This window comes from Mustela lutreola, chromosome 1 (assembly GCF_030435805.1).
Source record: "Mustela lutreola isolate mMusLut2 chromosome 1, mMusLut2.pri, whole genome shotgun sequence".
Lineage (NCBI taxonomy): Eukaryota > Metazoa > Chordata > Mammalia > Carnivora > Mustelidae > Mustela > Mustela lutreola.
Window position 1 is genome coordinate 248,073,696 of NC_081290.1, and position 13,871 is coordinate 248,087,566.

Sequence of the window (13,871 nt, forward strand, 5' to 3'; positions counted from 1 at the left end):
TGATTGTTAGAGAGCTAATGAGTGTATTCATCTAGTATACTTCAGACATTATACCAAATAATCACTGCTTTTAATACCCTAATCTTGTTCAAAAGTCTAAAATGACTCCCATCTGTCTACTGAAGGACAAAGTCCTTAGCTACCAATCAGGATCCTTCATGGCACAGCCTCAAATACCATAATAAAGTTAGCCACCATTCTGTCTTATCTGTTAGGTCTGTGAAATCTGCCGTACCTACAGAAATGTATGACCTATGTAACTTTGAAGAGTAACAACAAAGAAAAGACCTGGCAGCCACTGTCCAAGTTAAGAAACAGAAGACCAACAGTAACTTAGAAGTTCCAGACTCTATCCCCCTCTATCTCCTCATAACATAGACCACTTCTCTGATTTAAGGTCTTCTGCTTGACTTTAAACACACCACCTTATGAATGATTTCCTAAACTGTGTGTTTAATGTGACTTTTTTGAACTTCATGTGAATTTAATCAAACTGTATAATCTGAGCTTTGCTGCTTTTGTTCAATGTTTGAAAGATACATTCCTGTTAAAGAGTACAGCTATATTTAACTCCTTTTCACTGCTGTGAAGTGTTCCATCAAATGAATATACTACAACTTCTTTATTCATTTTCCTGTTAAGTGTCAGCTAGGTTGTATCCAGTCTTCGGCAATGTTTGCGGAATACATTCTTGCTGTATTTTCGAGTACATATGTGCAAGGGTTACTCTTGTACAGTAGTTCTCAACTGGGGATGATATATTTGCCTCCCAGGGATATTTAGAAATGCCAAGAGATATTTTTGGTTGTCACATTGGGTGTTATGCTACTGGCATCTCGTGAATAAAGGCCAGAGATTCTACATCCTTCAGTGGACATGACAGCCCTCCCACAATAAAGAATTACCCGACCTACAATATCCTTAGTACTGAGCTATATACTTAGGTGTAGAACTACTAAGTCACAGGACATGTACTCACAATTACTAAGGCTAAACTAGTTTTCAAAGTAGTTGATGTCAAAGAGTTCTCTTTCTCAGCTTCCTCACTAACCCGCATTGTCCACTGGTAGCACAAATTTGATGGTATGTAGTGGTAACTGACTGTGGTTTTAATGTACACTTCCTTCACTACTAGCAGAGTTAAACATCTTTCCATATGTTTATTGGCCACTAGAATTTCTCTTTTGTGAAGTACTTGTTAAAGAGTTTAATCTGTTTTTCTACTGGTTTTCTTTCTGACTCCCAAGTTATTTTAATGTTCTGGATATTATTCTGAGGGTATTAAGTATTACAAACATCACTTCCAGTTTGTGGTTAGTCTTTCCATACTCTTTAATGTCTTTAATAAATAGAAGTTTTCAATTTGTACAAATTCAAGGTAAAATTACTTTTCCTTTCTAATAAATACTGTTTTGTTAAAAAAACCAAAAAAACCTATTCTAAGATCACAAAGGCAGTCTTGTTTTTTTTCCTTTTGCCTTTTATAATCTACCTGAATTTTTTGTGTATTATATGAATAGGAATCCAACTGTCTCAGCTCCATTACTGAAAAATTGATCATTCTCTCCAAATGATCTGCTATAATACCACTGTCATATATCAAGTGTTTATATATAGTGGATCTTTGAGTTTGTTTGTTTTTTTTTTTTTTAAAGATTTCATTTATATGAGGGCAAGCAAGTGCACAGGAGCAGGGGGAGGGGAGAGGAAAAGAAGCAGATTCCCTGTTGAGCATGGACACGATACAGGGCTTGATATCAGGACCTTGAGATCATGAACTTGAGCCAAAGATCGATACTTAACCAAAAGAGCCGCCCAGGCACCCTTCTGGGTTATGATGTTCTATCTATCCATCTGAATATTTCTGTGACAATTCCGTACTTCCCTTGTTTTTATAATACATTTTGACATGTGTAGGACAAGCCCTGTCTACCTTATTCTTGGAGAGGGCCTTAGCTATACTCAAACTTTTTTTTTTTAAGATTTTATTTAGCTATACTCAAACTTTTGCATGTCCATATAAATTTTAGATTCAGCTTATCAAGTTCATAAAATTAACAAATATACAAAGAAATAAAAACTGTTAGGACAAAGATCAATTTATAAAGAGCCATGAATAAGTTCTCTCTCCTTTAAGTCTTCTTTAACATCTTTCAATAAAATTTACAATTTTTTCCACAATGGACTTGTAGATCTTTTGTAAAGTTTATTTGTAAGATAATGGAACTAAAAAATACATTCATTTACCAGTTCTTTAATTCTCTACTCTGCTGAGTCTAATCTGCTACTAAACCAGGCTACTGAGTTCTTAATTTCTATTATTCTATTTTCCAGTTCTAAGATTTTCCACTTGGTTCCTTTTTAATACAATTCTCCATCTTGAACATATTAGTCCCAATCATTTCAAGTCTGGATCTGTTAACTGGGTTACCTGGGAGTTGTGTGTCCTATTTCCACTGTCTTCCCCCTGCCCTTGTCCTCTTTTTTGATGTATTTGGTAATTTTAAATTGTATGTTGGACACTGAAAAATTATAGAGGTGCTATACACTATTCTTCCTCCAGGAAGGGCTCACCCTATCCTATGTCAGGCAGATACTGTGAGAATCACCTTAATACAATCAGGACTGAGCTGATTCAAGGCTCCTGAGGTGTGCTCCTCCAGTGGCATCGTCTAAGAGTCTGGTATGTTTACTTATACATCTCCTCCTTGATAAGGTTCCAAGCTCCTACTATCTCCTCAACCTGGGGCTGCAGAGAACCTGGCTGGGTTTTTCAGAGGCTTCTGCTTAGTTTTTGTTTTTTTAAAGATTTTATTTATTTGTCAGAGAGAGAGAGCGAGCGAGCGAGAGAGCACACATGCAGGGCGAGCAGCAGGCAGAGGGAGAAGCAGACTTCCTGCTGAATAAGGGCCTAATGTGGGACTCCGAAGGCAGGTGTTTAACTGACTGAGCCACGAGGCGTCCCTCTGCTTAGTTTTTTAAACACTGTCTTTGAAGCTTGCAATTCAGTTTATCCCTTGAGGGAAAAACTCAGATTATCTGCTTTGCTTCTTGATAGGAATGCTAAGTAATGAGATTTGAATAGTTTCACAAATATATGTCAGCAGTACACTACTTTTTAAAATGTATTTCCCATTATGTGAATCCTATCTATTCTTAAAGGTTCAACTCAAGCAAATAAAACAGTATCAAGCTCTATGCAAATATATTTCTTTTGGAGAAACTTTTCCAATTACCCAGCTCAATGATTAGGATCTTATGTGAACTTCTCTCTCCTCCTGGGAATTCTCTTTGAATATTAACAGAAAGTAAATGCTAGGGAGCAAAACATATAAAATGCAATGAATTCACACAATACTGTTAATACTTACATGTTTCCATTCATGTAGATAAGGAAGATATATCTTCCCATTTGCATCCACATGCTTTCCTGTTTTAATAGTCATTGAACTAGTAGGCTTAACAAAACAGATAGGGGGATTATATGGGTATGTGTCCAGCAGCCACAGGCATATTGGAATATTATATGTATTACCTGAAAGAGAAAGATAAACCTCAGTTACTCTATTTTTATTATTTTTAAATAATGGCTTAGTAGTTAAGCAAGAGAGAGCTACAACTAAGCAACACTTAAAAGAAAAATCTCAAACAAGTATTTTGTTTCAAAGTTCTGTTTTAGATGTTTCTCAAATTTTCAGTTTTTAAATGACACCAGCAGGATTAAGGAGCTAACTGATCACTGCTCTGCCAGCGTCTGCTTGGTGCTATAAAACCTTTTTACAAGTTATGCTTCAATCCACTTGTTTTTTTATTTTTTAAAGATTTTATTTATTTATGAGAGAGAGAGAGAGCAAGCAAGCACACAAGCAGGGGAGCAGCAGGCAAAGGGAGAGGGAGAAGGAGGCTCCCGACTGAGCAGAGAGCCCAATGCAGGGCTCAATCCCAGGACCCTGAGATCACAACCTGAGCCAAAGGCAGACGCTCAACGAACTGAGCACCGCAACCAGACTCTTGTCATTTCGGTTCACAAGGTTCACTGGGAAGGGATATAAAAGGAAGACTATGGATTTTGGTGTCTTATGAGAAAGTGGTATGATCAGTTACACCTGAAATTCCCTTGCCCAAAGCTAGACTGTAAGACCTAATCCAAATGCCAAACAGATGCTGTGTGGTGACCACAGTTTGACCAATCCATATGGTATTTTCAGTGGTAGTTACTCAGAATCAATGATATTATTTCCTTTTTTTGCTTAAGGTAATAGAATCTTTCTCATTTGAGAATCTGACTAAATATAGTCAAACTGAACAGTGTTTCAAAGGATTCAGTAGTTAACATACTGAACATAAAGCATCTCCTTCTCCAACTAAGCTCAAAGCCCTATGTCCCAAGTAATCATTTGAATCACCTAATGTAATTCAGATACATTTCTTCCCCCTACAAACAGTTTCATTTCATGTAAGTATATATACCTAAACTGCACTTAAAGGATATCAGCTGTAGGACTCGATTTACTTTTTACCCAAAATTTCATCTATAATGGAAAAAAAAAAACAAAAAACACAACTCCAATAGAATATATCTGAACACATAAAATGCAAACTGTATTTCCATCACCCAGAATTCTTTGTTTTATGAAAATAAAAAATTCTACAGAATTACTTGGGCTTAGAACTATGCCATGTAAGCAATGGTGAAGGAAGAGAAAAGGTTTAGGTATTTAATTAGTTAAATGTCTTTAATTATGCCATAGTTCCTGCTTCCCTCTCCCCACCAACTATTTCTCCCACCCAAGTTTATTTCCTGAGGACAATGGCAAAGTCAGTAATCTTGAATTTTACTCAGTCCACCCTAAATACATCATAGCCGCTCTATTTATTTTATTTTTTTTAAAGATTTATTTGTTTGACAGAGAGAGAAATCACAAGTAGGCAGAGAGGCAGGCAGAGAGAGGGAAGCAGGCTCCCCACTGAGCAGAGAGCCCGATTCCGGGCTCGATCCCAGGACCCTGGGATCATGACTGAGCTGAAGGCAGAGGCTTAACCCACTGAGCCACCCAGGCACCCCTCATCATAGCTGCTTTATATGATGCTGATGCTCAACTGTTTTCACCCTCAGCCTGGAATGCCCATTCTGATATAAATGGTCAACTCATCCTTCAATACCAAATTCACATGTCATTTCCTCCATGATCTTCCTACATGATCTTATTCTCCTCTGTAATCTCATAGTACTTTTATATTTTATCATTCTACAGCAGTTATAGGAAAGTGTAAATAACTACTTATCCCCTCTGTTTTCCCATTTATGTAAATTCTTCCAGAGAAGGTACATCCTTTATTTACTTTTTTAAAAAGATTTTATTTAGTCACTGGGAGAAGATATTTATTCACTGGGAGAAGATACCTGCAAACAACATATCAGATAAAGGGTAGTATCCAAAATCTAGAAAGAACTTATCAAACTCAACACCCAAAGAATAATCCAATCAAGAAATGGGCAGAGGACATGAACAGACATTTCTGCAAAGAAGACATCCAGATGGCCAACAGACACATGAAAAAGTGCTCCACATCACTCGACATCAGGGAAATACAAATCAAAACCACAATGAGATACCACCTCACAGCAGTCAGTATGGCTAAAATTAACAAGTCAGGAAACGACAGATGCTGGCGAGGATGCGGAGAAAGAGGAACCTTCCTATACTGTTGGTGGGAATGCAACCTGGTGCAACCACTCTGGAAAACAGTACGGAGGTTCCTCAAGAAGTTGAAAATAGGGACACCTGGGTGGCTCAGTTGGTTAAGCAGCTGCCTTTGGCTCAGGTCATGATCCCAGCGTCTTGGGATCGAGTCCCACATCGGGCTCCTTGCTCAGCAGGGAGCCTGCTTCTCCCTCTGCCTCTGCCTGCCATTCTGTCTGCCTGTGCTCGCTCTCTCCCTCTCTCTCTGATAAATAAATAAAAAATCTTAAAAAAAAAAAAAAAAAAAAGAAGTTGAAAATAGAGCTACCCTACAAACCAGCAATTGTAGTACTGGATATTTACCATAAAGATACAAATGTAGTGATCTGAAGGGGCACGTGCACCTGAATGTTTATAGCAGCAATGTCCACAATAGCCAAACTATGGAAAGAACCTAGATGTCCATCAACTGATGAATGGATAAAGATGTGGTGTGTATGTACACACACACACACACACGGAATACTATGCAGCCATCAAAAGAAATGAAATCTTGACATTTGCAGTGACATGGATGGAACTAGAGGGTATTATGCTGAGCAAAGTAAGTCAATCAGAGAAAGACAATTATCATATGATCTCCCTGATATGAGGAATTTGAGAGGCAAAGTTGGGGGTTTGGGGTTTAGGGAAGGGAAAAATGAAACAAGATGGGATCAGGAAGGAGACAAACCATTAGAGACTCTTTATCTCACAAAACAAACTGAGGGTTGCTGGGGCGGTGCGGGGAGAGGGATATGGACAGGGTGGTTGAGTTATGGACATTGAGGAGGGTATGGGCTATGGTGAGTGCTGTGAAGTATGTAAGCCTGACGATTCAGACCTGTACACCTGGGGCTAATAATACATTTTTATGTTAATAAAAAATATAAATTTAAAAAAACCTAGAAAACTTTGTTGAGTGAACAAAGCAATAATCACGAATGGACCTTGAGTATGGTAACACTTATGTAAATTCTCAGAACATACAAAGTAAGATTGCCTATTGTTTATGGAAATGTGTGTACTAAAAGCACAGGAAAGATATATAAGCAGCTTGGGGTAAGAGTTCTATCTGGGACTGGAAAAGGAGAGCTGGTTAGGAAAGGTTACCTTCCCATCCATTTTATGTAAAACAAAAGCTCTGGAGTAATTATGACAAAGTGTTTTTGTTAAATCTAAGTAGTGGATACAAAAGAGCCTGAAAAACTGCTCTGTGGGCTTTTTTTAATGTCTGAAATATATCAAAATTAAAGTTTAAAAAAGGTAAAATGACAGAGAGAGAGAGTACGTGAGCGAGCACCAGCAGAAGGAGAGGGAGAAGCAAGCCCAATGTGGGGCTTGATCCCAGGACCTCGAAATCAAGAGCTGAGCCTCAGGCAGACTCCCAACCGACTGAAACACCCAGGCACCCCTTTTATTCACCTTTGTATCCACAGCCCCATTCCCTATGCCTCATGCACAGCAAATACTATATAAATCAATGGGTGTGTTACAGAGACAAAGGTCTTAGGTAGTCACAAGGAATAATTAAGAAACAGAACTGTCCAAAAAGAGAATAGTCATTCATGAGGCTGAATGCTCCCTTATTACTGTAAGTACTCCAGGAGAGGATGGATCACTGGCTAAAAGAAACATTATCCATCATCAGCATTATCACTGACATCAAAACTACAATAGCAGCTACTTTAAAAAAAAAAAAGGTTTTATTTATTTATTTGTCAGACAAAGACAGACAGCAAGAGAAGGAATACAAACAGGGGGAGTGGGAGAGGGAGAAGGAGGCTTCATGCTGAGCAGGGAGCCCGATGCGGGGCTATATCCCAGGACCCTAGGATCATGACCTGAGCCGAGGGCAGACACCTGAGTGACTGAGCCACCTAGGTGATCCATAACAGCTACTTTTGATATCTGCTTATTACACACCAGGCTCTGTGCTAAGTCCTTTACATTATCACAATGAATACTTTTTTTTTTTTAAAGATTTTATTTATTTATTTGACACACAGAGATCACAAGTAGGCAGAGAGTCAGGCAGAGAGAGAGGAGGAAGCAGGCTCCCTGCTGAGCAGAGAGCCCAATGTGGGGCTCGATCCCAGGACACTGGGATCATGACCTGAGCCGAAGGCAGAGGCTTTAACCCACTGAGCCACCCAGGAGCCCCATGAATACTTTTTTTAAAATTAGTTCTATTACCCAATTGTTCTAGATATCCATTGTCACAAAACTGACGGATTACGGAGAACTGAAACCTTACTTTGCCTTGACTTTAAAGCCTCTACCTTAGCCTTTATACTATACAGCTTCCCATTGTTGGGAATGTTTGGATGGAGTGGAGGGCTGAACTATAAGGTGTTTTCTAAAATCCCTCTCTAGGGGTACCCGGCTGGTTTGGCAGGTAGACCATGAAACTCTAGCTCTTGAGGTTGGGTTGTGAATTCAAGCCTCACGTTGGGTGTAGAGACTGCTTAAAAATAAAACCTTTATTAAAAAAAAAAAAAACCAACAACAGGGTGCCTGGGTGGCTCAGTTGGTTAAGCAACTGCCTTATGAGCATGAGGATCATGCTCAGGTCATGATCCTGGAGTCCTGGGATCGAGTCCCACATCAGGCTCCCAGCTCTATGGGTAGTCTGCTTCTCCCTGTGACCTTTCCCCCTCTCATGGTCTCACTCACTGTCTCTCTCTCTCTCTCAAATAAATAAATAAAATCTTTAAAAAACAAAAACAAAAACAAAACCATTCCTAGTTCTAAGATTCCCTGATTCCATGAAACATCAAACTTTTCCAGTGCATTGAGGCATTTATTTGTTGATATGCTTTAGCAAAGAAGGGGAAAAACTGAAAATATTAGGTGCTGCTGCCAAATGAAGTTCAATTAGAATAAGTTAAAATCTCTATATCATCATTTAAGTCAGGAGAAAGTAGGTTTAATTTACTTAGAACTCTTTGGCAACCTACAAGGTGAATCGCAATGCATCTATATTGGAAACATAAATTACATAAGATGTTTACCTTTATAAGGCACAGGAATTGTTCCAGTGAGGTTCATTAGTTCCCTCGAACTGCCATCATTAAAAACTGAAAAGAAAGAATAATGATTCAATCATGAGCATTTTCACAAATACTCCCATATGAATTAATGTTTCAGAAACACTGGTTAGAACTCATTATTACCCTTGAAAGGAGCTAACTTGTTAATATCTCATCCATTGTGTCCAGTAACAAAATATCCTTTGTTGATTGACTCAATGGGATCGGTTTTTAAATGAATAAAGAAAAGATGCTTTGAATTACTTAGACAAATGAGTGTGAGTGCTATAGTCCCAGCATATATAAGCTTTAGTCCCCAACTAATATGATTATAAAGTCACTCAAAAATCACTATCAGCTGATACCACATTAAATGTTAATTCAGAATCATTAAATTTTAGACTGCCCAGATGTTTATCCCTATTCAATGTCATTCTCAATCCCAGTGTAGTAGCAAACCACAGTATTAAAGTTTTCAGTCAAATAGACATCTTTCAATACAAGTACTTCTCATATCACATTAAGTTTTTCTATTTGTAATTGATTATAATTAGGCCACATGACTTATATCATATGGACTGCTATTATTATTGTTATTTTTTTTAAGAATTTATTTATTTGACAGAGAGAGATCACAAGTAGGCAGAGAGGCAGGCAGAGAGAGAGAGAGGGAAGCAGGCTCCCCGTTGAGCAGAGAGCCTAATGCGGGGCTTGATCCCAGGACCCTGAGATCATGACCTGAGCTGAAGGCAGAGGCTTAACCCATTGAGTCACCCAGGTGCCCCTGGACTATTATTTTTTGTAATAATGATTTGGAATTAACACTGTATCGCACAGAAAAGCTGTAATGTGCAGTACAGAAACACAGAACTGTATTGTTTACCTCTGTTCTTTCACTTAGCACTGACAATTATAATCTGTGCTATAATTCATTCTGATTTTGTGCTTTTTAAAAGAAAATCATCTTATGTAAATTTAGGGTTTTTAAAGGTTTTTTTTTTTTTTAATTTATTTATTTGACAGACAGAAATCACAAGTAGGCAGAGAGGCAGGCAGAGAGAGAAGGGGAGGCAGGCTTCCTGCTGAGCAGAGAGCCCGATGCGGGGCTCGATCCCAGGACCCTGAGATCATGACCTGAGCTGAAGGCAGAGGCTTTAACCCACTGAGCCACCCAGGCGCCCCTAAATTTAGGGATTTAATTACTCTAAAAACATGGTGATAACAATGGTCTAGACTTGGTCCAGCCATATAAAGCTATATAAAATTTATTCAGTGATACTGGAGTCTGCCAGTTTATAAAGATTTCATTTATAAGGATTTTCATTTATTTTGAGAGAGAGAGTGTGCATGTGTGCTTTTGCAGGGGGTGGACCAAGGGAGAGGAAGAGAGAAACCTAAGCAGACTCTGTGCTGAGCATGGAGCCCAACAATAGGACACTCGGCTCAATCCCACAATCCATGAGATCATGAACCTGAGTTAAAACCAAAAGACTGACACTTAACTGACTGCCCCTCTTTGTCAGTTTAGATAAACATATTTATTCTTTGAGCCTGCAGTAAAAACTAAACACTTTACAGTAAAGTTCTAGCCCCAGTCACTTTTTTTCCCCCTCACTAAAGCCATTTTTAAATTAACTCTAATTTTGGTAACATGAGGTTTTCCCCAGATCTAAGTACTACAATATGTGGACAGGAAGGAAAATCGTGCCCTAGGTTTGGGAGAGAAATTCTGGTTCATGTCTTTGTTGTTCTAAAAATACAGAACTGCTTCTCCCTCTGTTAACTCTCATCTTTTGTCACCAAGCTCCTAATGTTTTCAAAGCCCTAGGAGTGAGTGGAGTTTAGAATGACAGCCTTACGACAAAACTTAGCTCGTAGCCCTCAGTGCCAAGAGCCTCATGATGGACAGGAGGCAGCAGGGGTTTTCCCTTGGCCCTGGCACATTAGGGGTTTATAAGGAGATCGAGTTGGAAAGATGACAGGATTGGTGGGGACAAAAAGACCTTAAAAAAAAAAAAAAAAAGAACAACTCTAGAGAGTGCCTGGATGGCGCAGTCTGTTAAGAGTCTGACTCTTTGTTTCAGCTCAGGTCATGATCTCAGGGTGGTGAGATCCAGTCCCATGTCGGGCTTTAGCAAGGAATCTGCCTGAGTTTTTCTCCATCTCCCTCTGCCACCCTGTCCTTACCCCCACTGGCTCTCTCTCGCTAAAATAAACAAATCTTAAAAACAAAACAAGACAAAAACAAAAACAAAAAACAAATCTACGAATTGTCAGGTTTTTCCTTAACTCTTAATTTTATTTCATCTCAACAGAAAGTAGACACACACTGTACCTACCTACTCTATAGAATTAAGGACCATATTAAAAAAATGTTTTCCTCATCTATAAAATGAAAGAGATATTCCAGAATATTATTTTGCAAAATGTGTTCCTGAGAATATAAAGAGATGTTCTGGGGAGAAAAAAAAAAGTTCAGTAGTTAATTAACTTTAGGATATACTGTATAACAGAGTCTCTTCTCTCCCCTCTTGTGAGGCATAACATACTAGCATATTAAAGGCTCTGAGATATCTTGCTGCAAAGAAACCCATTTAATTTTAATTTATAATTGCTCAAACTTATCCCTTCATCCCAAGAAACATTCTTCATAACTATGGATAAAATTTGGGGAAATGATAAACTAAATTATTTTTAAGATCCCCTCTAGGTCTAAATTTGCACATTTGTTATTTTTTTTACAACTTAAAGTAACTAAACAAATCTGTTATTACTAGATTGTGTCATTTCCTATACCCCCAACACTTTCATTAGGTGGAAGCTCAACCCTTATAAAGGAAAAACCAACAAACTTAGAAGAAAATGGGAAACCTACAATCATTAACAGAGTAAATTCAAAGTACAGTAATTGATATTTTTATTATAGAAACTCACCATAAGAATCCAATACAGGTTTGAGATCTTTGTATAAAGTAATAACATTGACAGTTTCACGTACAGTTAGGTCTCTGTATTTGTACTGAAAAGCAAAATCACACAGGAATTTAGTTTTAAAACCAATGCACATATTTTACTGTTAGGCTTACCACCTTAAAATCTTATTCTCTTAATAGCACTCTTCTTGAAAGTATAATGGTTTTTGCTGATCATTAACATTGATTAAAGCCTGAAAGAACCTTGATAGCTTTCTCTCTGGCTACCTATTCAAATCATTTACTCACCTCCATTTTTAGCTCTTCTTTCCAATTGGAAAGACCCATTCACTAAATCAAATCGCAGTCTTTTTCAAAGATCTAGCTTTCACCTCTCTCCCCCTTCTTAATGAATCCTTTTCCAGACTTCCTTTAAGCCCAATGTGATCTGTCCCTTTTCTCCAAACTCCAGCATCTACTGTCAATACCAACTATTTTGCAATTTATCATTTAAATATTGTATTTTCACACCCCACGTTGTACTACTGCACTCCAGGAAAATGAGGAACCTGGCTTACACATTCTTGGCAGATGAGGAGCTCAGGAGACAGGGACTCCCATCTTATTACAATACATCAAAGCTCACCAGTTAATTAGCTCCATCCATGTACACAAAGCTTTTAGTCAGCTTTTAGTGTTTCTCTCTCATAAAGAAATAATCAGCTATTCCAGAAAGACAGACTCCAAGAAGCAGGACAGAGACCAAAACAAACAGAAATGAAGGAATTAAGGAAAAAAAAAAAATGCAAGGAACAGAAGAAAACTTCAAAAAAGAATTAGCATTAATACCTTCAAAGAAGAAATGACGTTATATTCATGAAACAAGGACACTAAGAAGAAAGGACTCTTGAACATAAAGATTTAATAGCTGGGAAATGAGCATTCAACAGGAGGATCAGAAAATAAGTCAGAAAAATCTCACAGAGCCTAGTGAAGACAAAGTGGTAGACAATAAAGGAAAAATACAAGAAAAATTAGGGAATAAATCCAGAAGGTCTACTGAAAGGGCTCTCTCTTCAGAATTTCTTGCCCTCTTATGACCCGAGGCACCAATTTTCCCCTGCTACGGGTTCAGTACTATTAGCACACAAACCTGCTCCCATTTCTCCCATTTTATTCTCTCTCTCTCTCTCTCTCTCTCTCTCTCTCACACACACACACACACACACACACACACACACACACTCCTGACCTCCCATCCCTTCCAGTTAGGACCACACTTCTCACAGTTCTCCTTTACAGCAACTCTTGCAAGGAACTCCCTACATTTGCTGTGACGGCTTTTTTCCTATTCTCTCTTTAGAACTTTTTATTAATGAATATTTCAACACATACCCAGATACAGGCAGAATAGTACAGTGAGTGCCTTATATCCTATACCCAGCTTCGATGATAATCAACTCATAGCCAATCATAATTCATAACCTAATTCACCTTTCCCTCCTCTTGTAATATTCTGCAGCAAAGTGTAACGTCATATCCTATGGTCCACAAGTATTCGTGTATATCTTTAAAAGATAAAAACTTAAAAAACCCCACATATTATCATACTAAACTAACCCATTTCCTTATTATCAAATATGCAGTTGCATGTCATATCCTGTTTGAACAGAGATCCAAATAAAGTCCATACATTATCATTTGTTTAAATGTCTTTTAGGTCTCTTAATCCATAGTTTCTCTCTTTCACCCCTCTCCAACAATAGCTTTACTGTGATAACTAATAATTCATATGCCATATAATTCACACATTTAAGATGAATGATATAAGTTCAATGGTTTTCAGTACTGAGTTGTGCAACCACAATTTTAGAACACTTTCATCAACCCCAAAACAAATTTGTACCCCTTAGCAATCGTTCCCTTATAACGCCAACCTCCATTTACCCCAGACAATTGCTATTTTGTTTCTATCAATCTGCCTACTTTAGACACTTCACAGGAATGGAATCATATAATCTCCGGTCATATATGACTAACTTCTTCCACTTAGCATGTTTTAAGTTACATCCACGTTGTAGCATGTAGTACTCCTTTTCATTGCTGAAGAATATTCCATTATAGGGATATAGAACATTTTATTTTGCTATTCCTCATCAGTGGGCTCATTTCTATTTCTGCCCCTTGGAATTTATTTGTTGAAA

The 13,871-nt window shown here is 38.0% G+C and overlaps 1 protein-coding gene across 6 annotated transcripts in view; it reads right to left on the reverse strand.

The window, feature by feature from the left end:
• The window catches only part of TSG101 (tumor susceptibility 101), a 42,403-nt gene that overhangs the window by 24,560 nt on the left and 3,972 nt on the right, over positions 1–13,871 (reverse strand). For 5 of the 6 annotated variants that reach the window (XM_059137955.1, XM_059137943.1, XM_059137933.1 and 2 more), the window contains exons 2-4: positions 11,690–11,774; positions 8,738–8,803; positions 3,372–3,535 (exon numbers count right to left, since the gene is read on the reverse strand). In XM_059137955.1, the coding sequence (XP_058993938.1) occupies positions 3,372–3,535; positions 8,738–8,803; positions 11,690–11,774 (315 nt within the window). Of the gene's footprint in view, positions 1–3,371; positions 3,536–8,737; positions 8,804–11,094; positions 11,211–11,689; positions 11,775–13,871 lie in introns of those variants that run through there. The other variant, XM_059137949.1, reaches the window with a different exon arrangement.